Here is a 21,023-nt window from a genome sequence, read left to right on the forward strand (position 1 = left end):
CGAAGTTGAGCAACGTTGAGCCTGGTCATTACTAAAATGGGTGACCAATTTGGGAAGTCCAGTCGCTGTATGTAGGAGGACGTCGACACCTCCCTGTAAAAAGTTGCAAAAACCTAACGTCGTCATCTCCCCCAACGGGGATATACATGTGACTGGGGACTGCTTGTGAATTTCATACTCCCATGAAACTTCCTCCTTCGGAGGAAACCAGTTAAAACCTGAATAGGATTGGTGCTGACTGCACACATGTTCTTCAATCCATCTGCTTTCATTTCTTTATGTGTATTGGTACTTGTACGTGCATATATATATATATATATATATATATATATATATATATATATATATATATATATATATATATATATCTATGGCTGTGTGTCTATACATTTATATCTGTGAATGTCTAAGTTTAGATGAGGCTTTTGTGTATGCATCTATATTACCATATGTCTGTGTGCACATGTGTTTGTGTGCATGGGTTTGTGAAAGAGTGCAAATCTGTGTACCTCTATCTGTGCATACTTTTACACATGTTTCTATTTAGGTATATGTATGTTTACTTGCATGGACTTATTTAATATGAAATACATATGAAATTGCATGTGCCTGTAAGCATGCGTACAGGTTTGTATAGGCATCTCCTTTGCACATGTATATACAATGGGGTTCCAGACTTTTTTGTATGGGAACTTTTATTGATAGACCACACATTAAACTCTAGTCCCCTTTGAAGTAATCTCTCCTGGCTGCAATGCAATTGTTGTACCATTCCAACAACTTCTGGAAGGTCCCATGGAAGTCCTCTTCTGTGAGCGTGTCAATGACTCTCATCATAGCCTCTTTCATCTCCTCAATTGTCTTATAACAACAGCTTCTAAGGTTTCCCTTGAGCTTAGGGAATAACCAAAAGTTACAGGGAGCAAGGTATGGATGATAGGGAGGATGAAGAACTGTCTTGATACCCATCATGGTCAAATAGTTTGTAACAAGTTTGTCATTGTGAGATGGTCCACTCAGACAAACCTTCAGCCTGTTCAGTTTCTTGCAAATAATTGTGTGTACAGTTTCCACACTGACATACAAACTGTACACCTATTGTCTCTATAGACATACGAAGCTATGTCTGTAGAGACAATAAGTGCAGTTTTTTTTATATTTGGCCAATCAACTCTGGCGTTCTGGTTTTCTTACTCCTCCCACACCTCATCATCCCTCACAGACTCCCTGCCTTCCTTCTCTCAAAAACTGATGCTCGATTCATATGATGGTCCAAAAACAGTCTGAAACATTCCATATGTTTCTGTGGCATTTTTTTTTTCCAGGTTTAAAAAAGAATTTATTGCATGTCTAAAGTGTCCTCACGTCCATATTGCATTTTTGAAATTTACCAGCTGTGACAATCAGGCTTTAGTAGGGTGTATTCAATCTTTGCTGTAGCTGATCATTTAAACCTGAAATCATAAAAATTGGTCAGTCATGTCATAAGATGTATAGCAATGACATACAGAATTTTCAAGAGTCTATGACAACTTTAAATGCTTGTACAAAAAAAATCTGGAAACTTATTGACGGCATCCTGTACATGTACATAGGCACTTTCTGTGCATGAGTGTATACTTGAGTTTTCTATAATTTTTATACACATGTATGTATCTATTTGGGTGTGTACTTTACTAGGTGTGTATGTGTTCTGATACATGTCTAGATACTTTGTAGATATAGTCACTTGTATGTATGTGTTTGTACGTATATGTAAGTACGTAAGAATATATCTACTGATAGGTACATATATCCATGTAAATCTATATGTGCATGTTCATCTGCATGTACATATCTACATATGTCTAACCCCCACTTCTAGCTGATTAATCCAGTGATCTGTAATTATTTCCTCCTAAATATAATTTTAATTTATCTATGTATAGATAAAAAAAAACTTTCATAGTAATTATATCTGTACAGCAGAACCCCTGTGTATGGCATTAAAAATTAGTAACAAAATACAGTACAGTATATAATACCCATGCATATAACCAAATAACATTATAATAACACCGTAAGGTGGGGAAAATACCATAACCAGGGGCCGGAGAAACATTGTATTCCACTTCATAACCTGAAAAAACTGTATCCTAGGGCTACCATATCCTTGGGTTCTACTGTATATATAAAGAAGTAGCGTTCATGTGTGTGTCTGTTTGTCTTTGTGTCTGTGTGTCCAACTCTCCTATAGCCCACACAACTGGAGCGATAATGACTACACCTGGCATAATCATGGTCCCCCACCTGTGGATGGTGTACACCATTTTTCAAGTTTAAGGTAAAGGTCAAGGTCAAAGGCCATGTATATATACTCTCCTACAGTGCACACCCACTGGATCGATCATGACCAAACTTGGCATGATAATGGTTCCCCATAGTGTACACCATTTTACAAGGTCAGGGTCAAAGGTTATGGTTATATTTTATGCGGCTCTTATAACATCCATTTATTGCAAGGGTGCCTGCGAAGCAGGTACCCGAGCATACAGCAAAGTCCCACGAAAAGCACATCTTTTGGTAGTACTGGATATTACTTGTTAGTGATGAGGGTTTAAAAAATTATCGCTTTACTAAAACCTGTCGGCTGATCAACGTTTTTTTTTCTTTCTTTTTAATAGTTATCTTCTCGTCCTAATCCTGTTTGAATTGAGCGTTAGTTAAATTTCAAATATTTTGCTATTAACCGACTTAGCTTAGAAGATGGTTGCGGGTAAAGTGATATGTACCGTCTTCTGGGACAGGAAAGGTGTCGCATTTCTTGATTTCTTGGAACCAGGGTTAACTATCAACTCTGACGATTACGTTGAAACATTGACAAAGCTGAAGGCCCAGATTGCCCATGTGAGGCTAGAGAAAAGGGAAACGTTCTGTTTGCAATACGACAACGCCAAGTTTGAAGACTGTAGAATGTGTGACAATGTTTGGCTGAACGGTGTTGTCTCACTCACCGTATAATCCCGACCTGGCACAATCAGACTTCAACTTGTTCTGACATCCAAAGAATGTATCACTGATGATCTGGGCGGTCATTTCTGAGAAAGGGAAACATTTCTCTGACAACAACACCGTAATCACAGCCATGAAAAAATTCACCACCTCAGCAAGCACTGACTTTTACAACCGAAACATCAAGGCTCCTATTCATCGCAAGCAAAAGTACATTGAGAATTGTAGTAACTCCGAAGAAAAAATAAATTTTACAGCACAAACTGTCGTTTGTTTTAAAGGTACCACTTCCGTCTTCGTAACTCTTAAACTGTTGAAGTTGAAAAAAAAATAAGTATTACTTTTGAAACGACTCTCATAGTATCGAAAAATGCTTGTAAATGAATTTAACATATTAGATGAGAACTCATAGGAATTTTTCTGTAAAATGATGCTATTGTAATTTTTTATTCTTGTAGACTAAAAATAACAATATCTGCTGTGTTTATTGTTGCATAACAGGTTTTTTATAATAAAAAAATATATAAATGATTACCATCAAATATATATAAAATTTTCTGTCATTTTCTTTCAGCAAATTCGAGAAGACCAAAGTTCGGTGAACTTGCTTAAGATATTAGAGTTCAGCCAGGTAAGCAATGTTGCTCGTTTCCATCCTTTATATATTAACAATATCTGTTTGTAGCTGTCTGTTTAATTAAACTTATCTGTTTAATCGACTGGCATACTAGATATACTCGTATAATGAATGACTTTTTAATCCCAATGATTCACCTAAAATGTGATATTTATGACATTGGATAACATAGTTATAATCATGTAAAAACACATAATCACGTTGACACACTCGTTTTCATTAGATCACCAAAGTTAAGCAACGCTGAGTGGTCAATACCAGATGGTTAACCATTTGGGAATACCAGGTATCGTACGTCAGAGGACATTGATGCCTCCATGCACGAACTACAAAAACCTAACATTGTCATGACTCCTGACCGGGATATACATGCAACTGGGGATCGCTTGTGAATATTCCCTTGGCGCGTCTTCCTTTGGAAGAAACTGGTTCAACCTGCCCAGAGTGAATGCTGCTGGCTTACATTGCATGTAAAAACGACTTTTTAAGACAAAAGATTTCTATCCTAACAGAAATTGGTTACATATATTAACACAAGATATTTTAGCATTCATGTATTGCAACTTGATGGTTAAGAATAATCATCTTAGTTTATTTATTGCGGTTCTGGGCAGAATAAATCATTATTTTTCGGCTTTCAATTACAGGGTGACCTAAGATTCTTTGATATGGTCCATTGCCTTGATAGAGACCATCTTGGAGCATCTTCGTTTGTAGCCAAGAATCACATCGAAATTTAATATGAATAGGGGTAAAAAGTTATTGTTTTAACAAAGGAAGAAAATGAAGGATGTATATATATATATATATATATATATATATATATATATATATATATATGTATATTTATTTTCAGAAAGTTTAGATGAGATATGTCATCAGTACCGTCGGTTTTAAACCTGATAACAAGGGATCGTTTTAGATCTCTTCAGCTGATACTCTCCATACGAGATACGTATCAGCTGAAGAGAGCTTGATATGGGGATCTAAAACAGACCCCTATCATCAGGTTTGAAACCGACAGTACCGATGACTTTATTTAAACATTCTGAAAATAAAAATTTAAATGATACGTTCTTATTTTTGTAATTTTTTTCTTTATAATAGAGCACTCTGCTGGAATCTTTTTCCAAAATATAACTAAGTATATACAGGATGGCGCATAAGTCCTCTTACAAAATTTCGGAACTATTTTTTATGATAAGACTAAAATAAATTTGCTACTTCCTTGTCAGCACCTTATAATGTTATATATAATTTCTTGTTTTTCAGAAACAAAAAATACTAATTTTAAAAAATGTCTGTTTAATTGAAAAGAAGATTTATCATAGAGCAGCATGAGAAGAACGTGCGTCTATCAGAAATAGTCAAGTTACGGGAAAGCCTCAAAATCAAAAGAACGTTCATACAAAGGACGATTGATCGTTACCTGGAATCCTAGTAAACCAAAAATAGACAACTAGCAGGCCATTTCTGCATCTCTAGAATACCTAAACTCATGAAAACTGTTAGGGAAAAAATCAGGCGAAATCCAAGAAGATCCACGAGACAAATGGCAAAGGAAGCACAAACATCACCAAGCACTATGCGAAGACTATGTCGAAGTGACCTGCAGATGTCACACTATAAGCTTCAAAAGCGAGAGCTTCTCTCTGCACTCACAACTGGAAAGAAGAGACTCATCAGAAGTCGACTCTTCTTAAATTTTTTTTTTCATTTTTCTTAAACTTTTTCTTCTAGGGGATGGGACATCCAACCAGATGTCTGACATTTACCCCTATTTTAGTGAGTCCAACCAAGAGATCTTTTCAGGATTCTAGCCGTCCCTTTCAGTGCAATCGTTTGTATTTCACTTGCACTTGGTTCACCGGGTGTGCTTGCTATGTACTTTTTAAAGTTCTTTTTCATAAGCCCAGTTGCTCCTATGATGACTGGTATAATTGAAACGTCTTTTAATTTCCAATTTCGTTTCATATCATACATAAGTCCTTGATACTTTGTTATCTTTTCCCTCTAAACCGTATCAGGGAGGGCATGCTCAATAAAATCATCTACATGGATGTAAATTTATTCTCAGTTCCACAATCATCAAAATGATAGCGCCCTTGTGAGAAATCGTGATGAAATACCTGCTAAAACAGGAAAGATATTGAGAATGCAAAAACCAGCGTCACTGATGATCTGGGCGGTCATTTCTGAGAAAGGGAAATCTCCACTTGTTATTCCCCTCCCCCTTAAGGAGTCAAGATTAGCAAAGAACGTTGCATTGAGGACATTGTTGAAGGTGTACTGACTCCATAGTGTAATTCTGCTCATGTAACGCAACAATGGTGTAGAGATCAACATCACCTATCTTAACGCTTAACTGGATTATTCTTTGTTGTCAATCCTGGAAAGTGGAGTCTGCTCTTGAATAATACTTATCCCACATCGTTCCTTCAATATGTGAAAATCATTTTCTGTAATCGGGTTTTATAATAAACTAGCGGGTGGGTACCCGGCGTTGCCCGAGTGTTTGGAGGTGTGTGTGTGTGGTCGGGCGGGGTTGGGGAGTGTTAATGAAAACCTAAGAATAAGCTAAGTAAAAAAAGAAAGCAGAAAAACGAACGTTAAAACTTATCTGAAAAATAAAGCGGTGGGGAAGGGGTACCTGGGGGGTGGGGGGGAGGGAGGATAATCAAAACAAAAAACACAAAAACAACTAACGTAAGGCAAACGAACGATGTTAAATGTAAAAATCTGCAAAACAAAAACAAAAAAGAAAACAGAAAAGCGAACGTTAAAACTTCTGAAAAAATAAAAACCAAAAAAAAAAAAAACACGTGAAAAATGGCTTGAATAAGCCTGTTTCAATATTAACATTTTTAAAATCGGTGGGTACCCGGGTGTTTTTGGGTGTGTGTGGTCGGTCGGGGGTGTTAATAAAAACCTAAGAATAAGCGATGTAAAAAAAACCCAGAAAAACGAACGTTACGTGAAAAATGGCTTAAATAATCTTGCTTCAATATTAAAATTTAAAAAATCGAAAAAAAAGACATCTCACACTAAGATTCGAACCCAAAACGTTTAGATAATGACCCAACGCTCCAGCAAACTGAGCTAACACGACGTACATGAAACTGTGTAAGTTCTCCAAATATTTAAACTAAATCAGGTTATGACGCCGTCTGATGCATGCGTAGAACAGATCTCGTCATAAGAGGACGGTTTTTGCTGACCTCCCCCCCCCCACTGTAGAAAAGTGTTGATTTCAGGGTGAAAAAATTAACGTTTTTGGCCAATTTTTCGGTATTTGTCGGGCGAAGGATGGGGCTTTCATATGAGATGAAGTTTGTGAATTTTTATTCAGTCTGTTGAAAGTTTTTAGCAAACACACAAACATACACACATACATACATACATTTTCGCTTTTATATATATAGATTATTTTATTGGGATAATAATTTACATAATCGATATATATATATATATATATATATATATATATATATATATATATATATCGATTATGTAAAAAAAAGTACATCATTATAAAGTTCGTTCTTTACTTAATAATCGGTGAAAATTTCGTATAGATTGAATAATTAATTGATTTTTGGTAGATTTTTAAAGAGAGACTTCGTCAAAAATACTTACTCCCTCCTTCCCTTTTGTGCCGTGCCTAAGGTATTCGTTTTCGTTCTACAATAATTCATTACTTAAGGTTTAGATTGCTTTATCTGAAAATAGACAGTGATTACACATTCTTTTAGATGCAACATGCCCATGTAACACATTTTAAAAAATATTTTCATATAATTAAAATAAAAAAAACTTGTAGAAAATATTGATCATTTTAGGAAAATATTAATTATTAAATAACAAAAATAAATTCAAAATAGGAAAATTGAGTTCCATTGTCAGTTTGGTTATATTATTTTTTTTTTCTTAAATAATTTTTCTTATTCTTTAATAATATTTCTTCTTCCTTAACAATTTTTCTCCTTCTTAAATAATTTTTCCTCTTCTTTAGAAATTTTTCCTTTTTTTATTAATTTTTCTATTTTATTGATTTTTCTATTTTATTAATTTTTCTATTTTATTAATTTTTCTTCTTAAATAATCTTTCTCCTTCTTTAATAATTTCCTTTTTTCTTTAATAATTTTTACTTTTCCTTAACAATTTTTGTTCTTCTTTAATAATTTTTCTCCCTAAATAATTTTATTTGTTAAATAATTTTGCTTCTTCCTTAATAATTTTTCTTATTTAAAAATTTTTTTCTTCAATTATATTTCTTCTCTAATAATTTTTCTTCTTTTTTAATAATTTTTCTTCTCAATAATTTTTCTTCTTTAATAATTTTTTACTTCTTTAATAATTTTCCTTTTTTTTAATAATTATTATTCTTTTATTATAATTTTTCTTATTTAACAAGGTTTCTTCTTAAATAATTCTTCTTCTTAAATTATTTTTCTTCTTTAATAATTTACTTTCTTCTTTAAAAGTTTCTCTTCTTCCTTAATAATTCTTCCTCTTAAAGAATTTTTCTTCCTCTTTAACAATCTTTCTTCTTTGATAATTTTTCTTCATCCTTAATAATTTTTCTTCTTCCTTAATAATTTTTCTTCTTAAATTATTTGTCTTCTTCTTTAATAATTTTTCTCCTATAAAATGTTTTCTTAAATAACTTTTCTTCTTTAACAATTTTTCTTCTTAAATAATTTTTCTTCAATAACTTTTCTTTTTTAATTAATTTATTTTTTACATGGAACTGACCATTTATCAAGGCCTGGAGGCCACTCGCGGATAAGTGTTATAATGTGTATAGTAATCAATGGGATAATATCGTAGTAATCGTTAGTAATGATTTGATAAAGTGTCTTACTTAAGGGGGCGGTTTATCAGGAATTTGTTTATGTTGGACTTGAAGACATCTAAGCTGTAGAACAGGGAAACAGAAGAGAATTCCACGGGCATGCATTTCTAAGGAAGAAGCTTTGTTTATGGAATCTACGTTTTGATTTAAGCACAGATAACGAGTGGGGAAAATTATTGACAGTGGTTTCAGCTAGACGGGTGTTTTTCGTGAGAGATTGGCTAGGGGGGACCATAAATTGGAGGTTAGACGAGCACTTGCTATGGAAATAACGCTAAAACAAAGACAGGCTCGCAACATCTCTTCTGTGGGGAAGAGGTTGCAGGGAAGAGAAAAGGGTATCCCCCACTAAGCTATGAAGTCTATTTTGTACTCTGTCAAGGCAGGATAGGCTGTTTTTAACAGCTCCTGTCCAGATGTGACAGCAGTACTCCATCCTTGGACGTACTTGGCTTTTATATAGATAGAGAATTACACCAGCAATGAGATATCTATTGGAGTGGTAGAAGGATCCCACCATTTTTCCAGCGACCTTGGCAACAGACTTGATGTACGTGTTCCATTTCAGATCAGGATGAAAGGTCAATTCCAGAACCTTGTCAAAACATGGAGCCTCCCCAAGATGAGAGCCATCCATTTCAATTGATGCCAGATGGGGATCAGAATGTTGATGATGTAAAGCTTTGTTTTAGATGCATTAAAAGTAACCAGCCACCCCATTGTACTACGCAATCAGAGAAACTTTGTCATTTACGGCCTTTGATGTGTTACCATAGATAGTCGTATCATCAGCATAAATGTCAATGAATGATTTAAGTATGTGTTTTGGGAGATCATTGATGTAGATCAGGAAGAGAGTTGAGCCCAGGAGGGACCCGTGAGAAACACCAGCATTAATACTGTGGGCCTCTAATTTCTGCTCATCAACTACTACTCTTATGAACCTACCGGAGAGAAATTATTTAATAATTGAAAAAACATTCCCAGTTATACTGTAGCTGGAAATCTTGTAAAGTAGGGCTTTATGCCATACCTTATTGAAGGCCTTTGATATGTCAAGAGCAATTGCTCTAGGAAGGAAACCTTTATCGAGAGATTCGCTAATCCTATGAGATATAACCATTAGTACATCTGCTGTAGATCTAGCAGAATGGAAAACATATTGCATATCACTAAGAAGGTTATTTCTGCTGAGGTGATTGACTACTTCTTTATTTAATATGGATTCCAGCAACTTACTCATGACACACAGGAGACTTATTGGTCTGTACTGAGAGGGAGATAACCTATCACCTAAATTCTTAAATACAGGGCATACTGATGAGATTTTCCCTTAAAACACTGCTTAAACAATTTTGTAAGTATTGGGGCAAGTTCTGGTTGAAGCTTTTTCAACACTATAATTGGGATGCCGTCAGAGCCAATTGCTTTAATGGAATCAAGGTTCTTGATTAGCTTGGCGACATCATGCACAGATATTTGTATGTCACATAGCATGTTGTCTGTTATAGGAGAAAATACGGGAAGTTGATGGCCTTCGTGGCATAGGGTAGAATTAGCTGCAAAGTTCTTGGCAAATAGTTTGGCTTTGTCTGATGCTGACGAGATGACCTCAGGTCCATTGATGATGGTTAGGATAGAACGCACGCTTCTGTTCAAGATCCTGTTTGCTATTTGCCAAAACTGGTGGGAATCAAGCCACTGCTTAGCTACTTTGGATTTAATGGACTGAGCATATAACTCTCTTGCATTTTTTATCACTCTTTTACAGTGGTTGCTGGCAGTCCTGAAACCAGCTTTAGTCTCAGTACATCTATTACGCTGGTAGTTATGGAAAAAGAGATGTCTGTGCACGATGGCAGCAGAACATTCTGGGGAAAACCATGGCTGGCTGTTAGGTTTTTGTCGGAATTTTTTTGATAGTATGAATCGGTCTATACCTGCAATTAACCATTCAGTCAGGTCTGATACTATAGAGGACACATCCTTTTTAAACATGGAATGCAGAGGGAGATCAGATATAAATGTACGGAAGCTATCCCAGTCAGCCATAGAGTATTGATATACTGTACAGTGGAGAGGTCCGTCTGAAGACTTATTACATTTCATTTTTATCTTATTTGATACAACCAAGTGGTCGGAAGATCCCAGAGGAGATAGAATGGAACATGAACATAGCTCAGGGGAAGTTGTGAGAAAAAGGTCTAGAAGGCTTACATACTGACCGGAAGTATCGGGCACATAGGTGGGTTCGTGAACAATCTGAGTGAGGTTATAGGCAATGGATAAATCCTGACAGAACCTCCCCTCGGCATCTGTCTTGTTTGAGTGAGCTAGCCATTCCACATTGTCAATTTTCTCAGATAAATAGTAACTTCACTGTTGTGACGGCGATAGAGGGCAAATATAAATGCAGTGGTGTAAGCAAGTGCAACCTGGAAGCACATATAAGATAAATTAGGGTCTTCTCCGGAGATATCCCTACCACACGGAAAGCAATTTTTAATGTAGACACATATTCCATGCCTAATTAATAACTATTCTTCTTCAGCAATATTTTCACATTAATAATTTTTCTTCTTTAATATTTTTTCTTTAATAATGTTTCTTTACTATGACTATTATTAGATACTAATTTAGGGATAAAATTTTGTAGTCTAAATCACGTTCTTAATATTTCAGAAAGAGGGCTTTTTCACTGAGTATTAGTTCGTTATCCTTACTACAATTTCCTTCAAATAACTTTATTTCTTTTGAGATTGAGCCACAGGCTCAGATTATGGCTGCTGCAACATTTGTCACTAATTTTATTCAGTTCAAAATAATCAATCTGTTCAACCCCATTGTAATCACTAGGAATAGCAATGTTGAATACTATCTTTTTGTCAAACAGTGCAGTGATATCGTTGAGTAACTGCATGAAATTACTATTATTAGTTATTTAAATGAGCATTTTATTTTCAGCCTCAAACGACTAATTCACCAATCACCACAACTGATGTAAGTTGACCTGTTTTCTTCATAAATTTTATTTTTCAAATAATTATTGAAATTCATTTATAACAATTTACTAAAAGCCAAAGCACACTAAATAATTTTGATTTCTTAAGCTCTGAATCAAAAAAAAAACAAATTGAACTTCCACGATCAGAGTTTATTTCCAAGAATTGTCTGTTTGTCTTCAAGATGTTTGTTTTGCTATCCACTTGACAAACTTATTAACCTTTGTCTTCAAGTAACTTTTAGGTCTTAATGAACGGTGTTCCGTTAGCAAAAAAAAAGATAATGAAATTTTTTTTTTTTTAAATACCTAATTTAGTGATGTGTTTATTGATGGAGAATGAAAAATGTGAAACGATAGCATAAAAAGGCAAATCTTTTTAGTTAAAGAATTAGTGAAACGCAATTGTGTTATGAATATTTTGAAGACATCAGTCAATGGCCAATGGACGGAATACTTTACAAGGAATTAGCAAACGAAATAAATTCTGAAATGTAACAAAGGTATTCGGAATCGGTTAATAATATTTGTTGACGCCAATCCTTGCATAAGCAAGCGGAATTGATAAACAGAATAGAAGGAAATGATAAAATGATAAAATGTAACTGAGATAGAGTGAGGGAGACAGATGGAAGAATTTATACAACACACATGCATAAAAACATACTAAAACTTCCAAAGAAATTTTAGTATCATTATTTATTCGTGATAGGGCGATTCTACTATGTTTTCTGTCCAATACAATTACCAGTTCTGTTCTATATTTCAATTGAGAAGGTATGGATTTCCCCCTTGGATTGCGATTGCCCTATATTCGTTTGAAGCAGCTGCTTTATTTCGTGATTATAATTATAGAATGTGACATTTATTACATGAGATAATAAGATTATAGTCATGTAAAAACGAATTCTTAAGACAAAAGTTCTATCCTGAACAGAAATAATGCACATGTAGTAATATGAGATATCTTTTACAATCACGTTTTAGTTAAGAATATCTATCTATCTATCCATCTATCCATTTATCTATCTATCTATCTATCTATCTATATATATATATATATATATATATATATATATATATATATATATATATATATATATATATATATATATACTTTGGGGATTAGAACAAGAGTCTAAAGAGCAGAGTATATTTTAATGTATTAGTGCATTTAATAATACAATTAAAAGAAAACAGTGCTCGTTGTAATGTAGATATATAATAAGCTCGATAGGCATGTATATCCTGGAGCTATTTTAATATGAAGTAAGATGATTGATAATTTATAATTAAAATTAAAAATTAAAAATCGATTTCATCAGGAAGAACAAACAAAATAAACCTAGCATCCCACCTAGCATGTCTTTAGATAAAACCCCACCACCCAATATTTTTGCTAATGAGGAGCCCTTGTTTTCAAAAACTATATGATAAAATTATTGTCCAAGACTCATTGTCTATCACGATAAAACATCGTTTCTGAAACGATCGTACAATTTATTGATTTTGTTTGTTCTTCTTTATGAAATTGATTTTTAATTTTTAATTTTAATTATAAATTATCAATCATTTTACTTAAAAAATAATATATATATATATATATATATATATATATATATATATATATATATATATATATATATATATATATCATGATTGTTATTTTCAAAATGATCTTAATTCTTCTTATCTGCTTGTAGGCATCAAAAGCAGGAATCAGTGCATTGAATATGTTGAATCTTTCTGTGAGAAGTGCATTCCTTGGAGGTGTTCTGCTGTATTTGATGATTTGATGATTACTTGAGATTTCAATTGTTACAACTGAATATGTTGCATCCATGGACAAGTGTGAAATGAGAAATTTAATGACCATAATGACAAAAGAATGAAATGAAAACGGAAATTTATCTTCTTAAAAAAACCCTGTATTCAACAAATTAGGAAAATAAACGTTATGATATTTCCTTGACTCTGTACTCAATATAAATGCTCTCTCTATTTATCTATCTGTCTATCTCTCTCTACCACGGATAATCTTCATTCATACAAATACAAACACACACACACATATCCCTTACTATTATATAAAAGGAACTTTGTGTGTGTGTGTGGGTTGTGTCGGTGTGAGTATGAGTTCGTTTCATATGGATTCTTAAACAGATGGATCGATTTTTATTTTAATTTCACACAAATGTATTTTATGTGTAATGTAAGTTCGTTCCATATTTTATTTTTTTTTTTTTTCAATTTTCACCCCAAACAAGACACAGTGCCACTTTGAAGCAGGGTGCTACTATCAGGGACTTAATTAGCAGGGTCATTATGAAGGGAGATGAGTAGAAAGATATTTGTTAACATTACACTTGAACTTCTGCATATCAGTGCAGTTGGGAAAGCAGAATCCCGAAAAAAAGTTCCAAAGACCCGCAGTTCTGGGGAAGAAACTATTGGAGTAAAAGGCTTTCTTGCACCTAGGGATCTCTACTGTAAAGGGATGAGACTTAGTAGCTTGTCGGGTTTGCCAGGGGTGGTTACGTCGGGAGGTACAAGTGTTTGCAGTTCGTCAGAGCATTCACCATTAAAGTATTTGTAAAACAGACAGAGGGATGCAGCATCTCGTCGATGGGACAGAGGCTGAAGCCTAGATGATAGTTCAGGACCTATCAGGTTGGCGACTCTTTTTTGAACCCCGTCCAGGAGCGAGAGACAAGCGGCAGATGCAACCATATGGATTCTTAAACAGATGAATCGATTTTTTTTTAAATTTCACACAAATGAACTTTATGTGCCTGGCAGTGTTCACAGATAGATTTTGTATCGGAATGTCTTTGATAAGTATTGACAATCGATAATCGAGAAAATTTGATGAAAAAAGCAACAAGCGATTTTTACTAAAATTAATACCTTACACCGCCTTATATCACAGGTTCTCTACAATGCTTTGTAAATTACAATGAATTGTGGACTACATAACTGTGAAGAGGTATGTGAAGCTTCCTCCCAGTGAACCATGGTGGGTTCTCAATTAGAGCGGTCAATTAATTGATTGAAAAATAGACGATTTCAATAATTTCAATAACAATAAAATATGGGAGTGTGAAACATTTGTTGATTCTTATTCGATCCCGGGCAAGTCTGGGTCTCCCTACTAGTATAGCTATGTATTAGTGATAAGACAATTTCAATATTTTCCCGATTCTGATATAATTATAGATTCTGTCCTATATTTTTGATTTCGCTTTTGTTTAATTTCTAAATAATGAGTTGCTTTTGTTTGTGAGTAAGGGGTCAGATTATTAAAAATAAAACATGTATTATGAGCAAATGTAAAAATTGATTTGTGGGAGTAACCGATCGTTTTGGTTTTATTAATAGTTAAATAAATATGTATCACTAGCAGGACCTGTTAACCAGCGTTGCCCGGGGGAAGCATGTTCCTCTCTTCTCGTAGAAAAATTAAAGTACAGTTGTTGTTGTTGTTGTTGTTGTTGTTGTTGTTGTTGTTGTTAATAACTGCTTTTGGAATAGATACCCTCAACCTCTGCATGTTAAGAATGGCTTTCATAATTGTCACCGGCAACATCCCCATGTTACAAATGACTTTCGGAATAGACACCCCATTTTGGTAGTGGGGGTGACTTTCCAAGTATTTTCCGCAAATTTAACTTTGATAATTGCTATCAGGATCTTAATGCACAAATACTATAAACCAACAAAGAAATTTGAGCATGGAAATGTCGGTTGGATATAATTAGATTTGTTCAAAACTATTTGTATCCGCCAGAAATAAATGAGATTTTCTGAATCAGCATAGTGGAAACCTGTAAAAGTTGTCATTTCAAAAGATGGTGTGTACGTGGATCTAAGGTAAAGATTTGTCTTTTAAAAAAAATGATCCACAATCAAACAGCCCCCCCTCGTAAAAACAATAAAGTACGGTGGTGGTGGTTGTTGTTGTTGTTGTTGTTGTTGTTGAGCACCCAACCTCCTCATGGTAAGTGTTGTGAGTTGCATTTCAGAGAAAAGAAACTGGAACAAAAATTTGAAGGAGGACACGAACACACATGTAACAGGTATAAAGAGAAGTATATTTTATTTTGGGACAGGAAGAGGGAGCGGGTAGTAAAAGGGGATTATAGGATTACAACATAAAAAGGAGGTAATCATAAAAGGGTCCATGATAAGGGTTATCGTACTTACTTTCAACACTCTCATTTGCTCTCAGCATATTATTTTGTTTTGTTTTTTGTTTTTTTTTGTTTTTTTCTTTACAAAAACAAAGATATGTGAGAGCAGATAAGTCTCAGTTTAGGGTCCAAATAAAATTTGTTTAAACTTGTCCAGCTTCATCCGGGTTGGAGGTTTTGTCATGATGTCGGCAATCATATCTGCTGTGGGACAGTAAATTATTTGTATTTTGTTATTATTCAGAGATTCTCTGATAAAATGGTACTTAATGTCGATGTGTTTACATCTCTGCCGCTGAATGGGGTCCTTAGAAATTGCTATAGTGCTTTGACTGTCTCCGAATATTTTGATGGAGACGTGTTCTCAGTGTGGATCCATTTCCTTGAATAGTTGCACAAGGTATAGCTTCCCTTGAGTGGCTTTTGCCAGTGCTACATACTCAGCATCACATGTGGATAGAGCAACCTCAGGTTGCCTTTTTGACTTCCAGGAAATAGGTGGCCCATCCTCGGTTAGGCTAAAGCAATATCTGAATGTACTGCATCTGTCTCGTTGATCAGATGCCCAATCAGTGTCACTGTATGCGATTAGATGGATTGGTTGATTTGTTTTCGCGTAGTGCAGTTGGTGTTGCGTCATACCCTTTACATATCTCAGTACTGCCATCCAATGCTTTTCTCATGGCTTGGACAAATATTGCGACAATTTCCCAACAATATAGCATAGGTCTAGTAAGGTGCAGATTATCAGGTAAATGAGACTCCTGACGACCTCGCAGTATTTCCTGAGGTCAACCATGTCATCCTCTTCGCCAGCTAGATCCAGTTTTTGCTCGCATGGGGTCGTCCTAGGTTTGCAATCGAACATGTCAAACCTTTCCAGTATTTTTGTCACATATTTTTCTTGGTCCATCTGAATATAACCTTTGATTATATTGAAGTCTATTCCAAGGAAATGGTGTAGCTTTCCAAGATCTTTGATTTTAAATTTCGATGTTAACATCTGTTTGGTGTCGTTTAGTGAGTTAATGTTATCGGCAGCAATGATTAAATCATCAACCCACGAGACGATGATAATTTTTTCTTTGCCGTTGTGTCGCATATAGACGCAATAGTCCACCTGATTTATGATAAAGCCGTGTCTGCTGAAGTAGCTGTGCAGGGTTTGATTCCAGTTTCGGCCTGATTGTTTCAGGCCATACAGAGGTTTGTTCAGTAAACAGACTAGTTTCTTATCTGTTTCCCTTTTGTCTCGAATCCCTCCAGTTGTTCTGTTGTTCTATGTAAATTTGGGTCTCTAATTGAAAGACTATTCTAGAATTAAATATATCGACTGAAACAACAAAGTTAAAATTATCGTCCAAACGACAGTAACAAATTAAAACGGGGAAATATTTGTTGTTCCTTTAAAAATAGAAAAAACAGTCTTACTTGATATTAAAAATGTTTCCTTTCTTTCGTTTTATTTGGAGAGGCACTCTCTGAATCTTCTAGAACCTTCTGCTTCTAATGTTTACTTTTTTTTTTTAAATAAAATGTTTTTCTAATGAAAAGAATTTCGATTGTATTATCTTCGAAGACAGTCTCTTCCCTTAAGTTCTTTTCCTAGAGAACACTTGCCCATAATCTGCTCGTCTTCTTGTCTGACAGGCTGGCTCACTTAATTTCTGTCTCTTACAAAAAATTATCCTAGTTTCTTCGTTGGTTCTTTTTTGAGACTTATAGTTTCCAAGTTGGTAAGGCCGCATTGCCTTGTGATTAACTGGGAATAAAATTGAAATGTCTTCCTTTAAAGGAGAAAAACCTGGGATGTTATGGTTAACGTCAAAAACCTTTTTGGGATGGAAAACGATCAGCTTATGTCCTCTGTAGAGGACTAGGATATATAAATCCTAATCCCGTTACAAAAGAAAAATAATGAAACGAATGGAATGAAGGAAACAAAGACTCAATTGCTGGAATAGATAAACGTGTCGTTTATTTACTGTTGAAAGAATTAATGTTTTAGATATAACATGTGTTCATGTCCGCGTGGGTGTAACCATCGTTTGTTGCGGGATTGGTAGTATAGAAGGAAAAAGGAAATGTGTGTTCATCTCATGTTCAGGTCACTATCGTTTGTTCGCACGTGCGAAGAGAAGTGAGTGATGTAGTGGAAAATGGGAATGATAGTCCAGCGTGTAGACAAAGAAAAAGATAGAGGGTTGACATCAGTTAAACTGTGCACCATCAGCAGTCAGCTATGCGGTGGTGTTCTCTGGCACAAGTAGTAGACAGAGAGAGAAAGAGTGAGAATGTCAATCCAGTTCATGGAGAGAGAAAGCGTATAAAGTGCACGTACTGTCTGTTGGCTTTTTGTCCCACATAGTAGAAAGTGGCATGAGGCACGCACGTGCGTGCCTGCCGAAACGGCGGCGGCTAGTGCACCAAGCACTCACCTCGGAAAGCGAGTTGGAAAAGGGCTGGAAACAGCTTGTCTCTTGCTTTTATAGGTGTTTCCGGTGGTCTTTTGTGCATGTGTGTATTTCCTTTGAAAGGGGAAGTGATGTTGTTCATGCTTGCATGTATGTGAGTACATGTGTGTACGTTAGCGTGTGTGTGTATACACGTGAATGTGAGTGTATGTACGCGAACGTGAATATATGTACGTGTGTGGACATGGGCATGTATGTTTGTGTGCGCGTATGTATATGACAAGTAATATGGCTTGAGATGTGAACGCATGTTTTTGTGTGAGACTAGAAAAGGCTTGCGCTCCTCTCCTGAGACCTTCTAAACTCAAACTAAAGTAAACTGAGCAAAGAAACCTTCCTCCATCATCTCCCTCACTCCTGACAAGGCAAGAAAGGTAACAGGGTAGTAGCGATGATGATGATGATGATGATGATGAAGATGATGATGAGGAGGAGGAGGAGGAGGAGGCAAATGATTCCAGCGCCACTACCAGCCACACCAGGTCAAGAAGTGTAGACATTCTACTTCACAAAGGCAAGAAAAAGAGCCGAACCACACCCTGTTTTCTGGCACCATTTGATAGTTGATAATGCTAAAAATAAAATTTTCAAACTTTCCCAACAAGAAAAGAAAAAACTTCTTTGAAAAAATTTAATTTTAAGATAAGCTTAATTTTTCTAATTCTACTTCAAAGGAGAAAAGTTTAAAAACACGATTATGGAGTTGAAAATCATTAATTTATGGATAAACTAATTGTGAATTTTAATTGACAGACTGAGCTGGAATGTCTGAACTATGTCGCGAATTCACAACAGCTCAGTGAGATTTATCCCAAATATGAGTGAAGGATGAACATATTTATGAAACCAAGTAGGGAAAATACAGCTCTAAAGTTGAAGAGAGCTCTGAACCTTCCAATTTCAATGTTGGGGACCTTACCTCACTCTCACAAAATCTTCCCAAAATAGTAATTCTGAAGCAAATAATTTGAGCTATAAAAACAGTACAAAAAAAGGCAATGTAATATGCTAAAATACTCAATAAGATATAAAAAGGTTTTAATTGATAAAACTAATTCCAATGCAGGAAAGGTTACCCCGAAATGAGATTCTGACAAAATTCTACAGAAGCCTTCTGCAGAACATAATCTGCACTCCCGCAGACTCTCTGAGGGGCTAAACTACACATTAAGTAGCCAACAAATACCCTAGACTTTACAGACAGGTGACACTCTTCTGCAAATATTTAGTCGAGCTCGAGTTTACTAAACTCTCGTCTGAATCATCTCCCCATGACCCCAACATGGAGACAAGGGGATATAGGAGGTCCTGAAAACTCTGGAGAGACATTTTCTGCTAAGGGGCCTACATGCTGAAACATGCAATTGCTGGAAACAAGGGTCGATAACTGTATATGTCTCAAACTTGAGGATGTTGTGCATTGTGTCCGTGTGTGCTGCATTGTGTCCGTGTGTGTTGTATGCAAACTAAGCTGGATAACAGTTTGAAAACACATTGCTGTAAGCGTACTGACCGAAAGCCTATGTATGAATCCCTGGTGCTTGTTAAGATAGAGTCAACAAATTAGTTTTTTTTTGTTTTTTAATATGTCGTTTTAAGCAAAAACAATATTATGTATTCAATTGTCATGTCGAAAATAGTAATATTTCCAAAAATTACAAAAATTCACTGAATACAACTGCTATTGTGTTTCTAGTAAAAAAAAAAAAATGTCTGCCATTTGTAGGGGTTCCGAAGTTTAAGTAAAATTTAATTTCCTCACACAAAACAAAATAATAATAAAAAGGAATGAAACAAAACGACACCTCATTCTGATTTAAATGCACCGCATTTATTTTTTAACAAAAACAATAACGTGAATAAACAAAGGTCCAACTGGTGAGAGTTCTTTCGAAGTCATTATGATTAAAATGTTAGGTGAAAGTCTTCCATGGAATTAATGAGTTTTGAAGGTTAAAGTCCTATGTGAAAATAATAAGATTAATTTAAAGTTTGTGTTTATCTGGCGAAGTCCGCCTTACTTAAACAGTCCCATGAGGAAAGTAATTCGAGAAGAGAGTGATTTGTTGTTATTAATTTAGAAGATGTGCGGAATGAATGCGTGTGTGCATAAGTGATTTTTGAGTGTCCGCGTGGCGTGTGTATGGCGGTGTTGGCGGTATTGGCAGTAACGATGTTGTGAACATGAGCGGTACGTTCTTGTTGTGTCGTCGAAGCGAGCTGAGAGGAAATAAGCTGAAATCTCTCAGATGACTGTTCTATACATTTTGGGCGGCTCCAGAACACGATTGCTACTGCTGATATTTTGGTTTTTGAAAAAGCGTTAAAAAGACAATCTTCTTAATTTTCTCATTGGTTACTTGTGTCACGTGATGGTGCTTTCAACTACGTACGCCAAAAATATGTTCATTTTACTGTTGTTGTTGTTTGAGAAAAGTGTGTGGGCGTATTTGAAATTGTGCCGTTGCTAACAAAACATATTTTTTGCAAAATGCGCGGGGAAAATTGAAATGAATAAAGGTTCGTTTATTTGCGCACGCGCGCTCGCGTGTGTGTGTGTGTGTGTGTGTGTGTGACTGCACACGCTATAAATAACAAATACTGCACACATAAACAAGTAATTTAAAATATTTGTTCCGAGCTATGTCCCCTGTGTAAACTCTTACTGTCTAACGTCTAAGAAAAGCGCAGTTTTACCCAATTTTCCGTAAAAATTACTTTTTACTATAAATAACTTTCTACTTGATGAATTTTCGTAATTTTGGGATATATTACTATTTTCGATATGACAATTAAGTACGTAATATTGTTTTTGCTTGAATCGACATATTAAAAAAAAAAATCACTCTGTCGACGCTATCTGCACAAGCACCG

At 35.1% G+C, this 21,023-nt stretch overlaps 1 protein-coding gene across 1 annotated transcript in view; it reads left to right on the forward strand.

The window, feature by feature from the left end:
* LOC145296733 (DBH-like monooxygenase protein 1) overlaps window positions 1-13,457 on the forward strand; it is a 71,546-nt gene extending 58,089 nt beyond the window's left edge. Inside the window, exons 12-14 of the mRNA XM_080142754.1 lie at window positions 3,566-3,622; window positions 11,449-11,484; window positions 13,189-13,457. Of these exons, the coding sequence (XP_079998880.1) occupies window positions 3,566-3,622; window positions 11,449-11,484; window positions 13,189-13,281 (186 nt within the window). The 3' untranslated portion in view covers window positions 13,282-13,457. The remainder of the gene's footprint in view (window positions 1-3,565; window positions 3,623-11,448; window positions 11,485-13,188) is intronic.
* Window positions 13,458-21,023: the final 7,566 nt, after the last annotated feature.

Source organism: Euprymna scolopes, chromosome 17, assembly GCF_053919585.1.
Source record: "Euprymna scolopes isolate OS-2025 chromosome 17, ASM5391958v1, whole genome shotgun sequence".
Classification (NCBI taxonomy): domain Eukaryota; kingdom Metazoa; phylum Mollusca; class Cephalopoda; order Sepiida; family Sepiolidae; genus Euprymna; species Euprymna scolopes.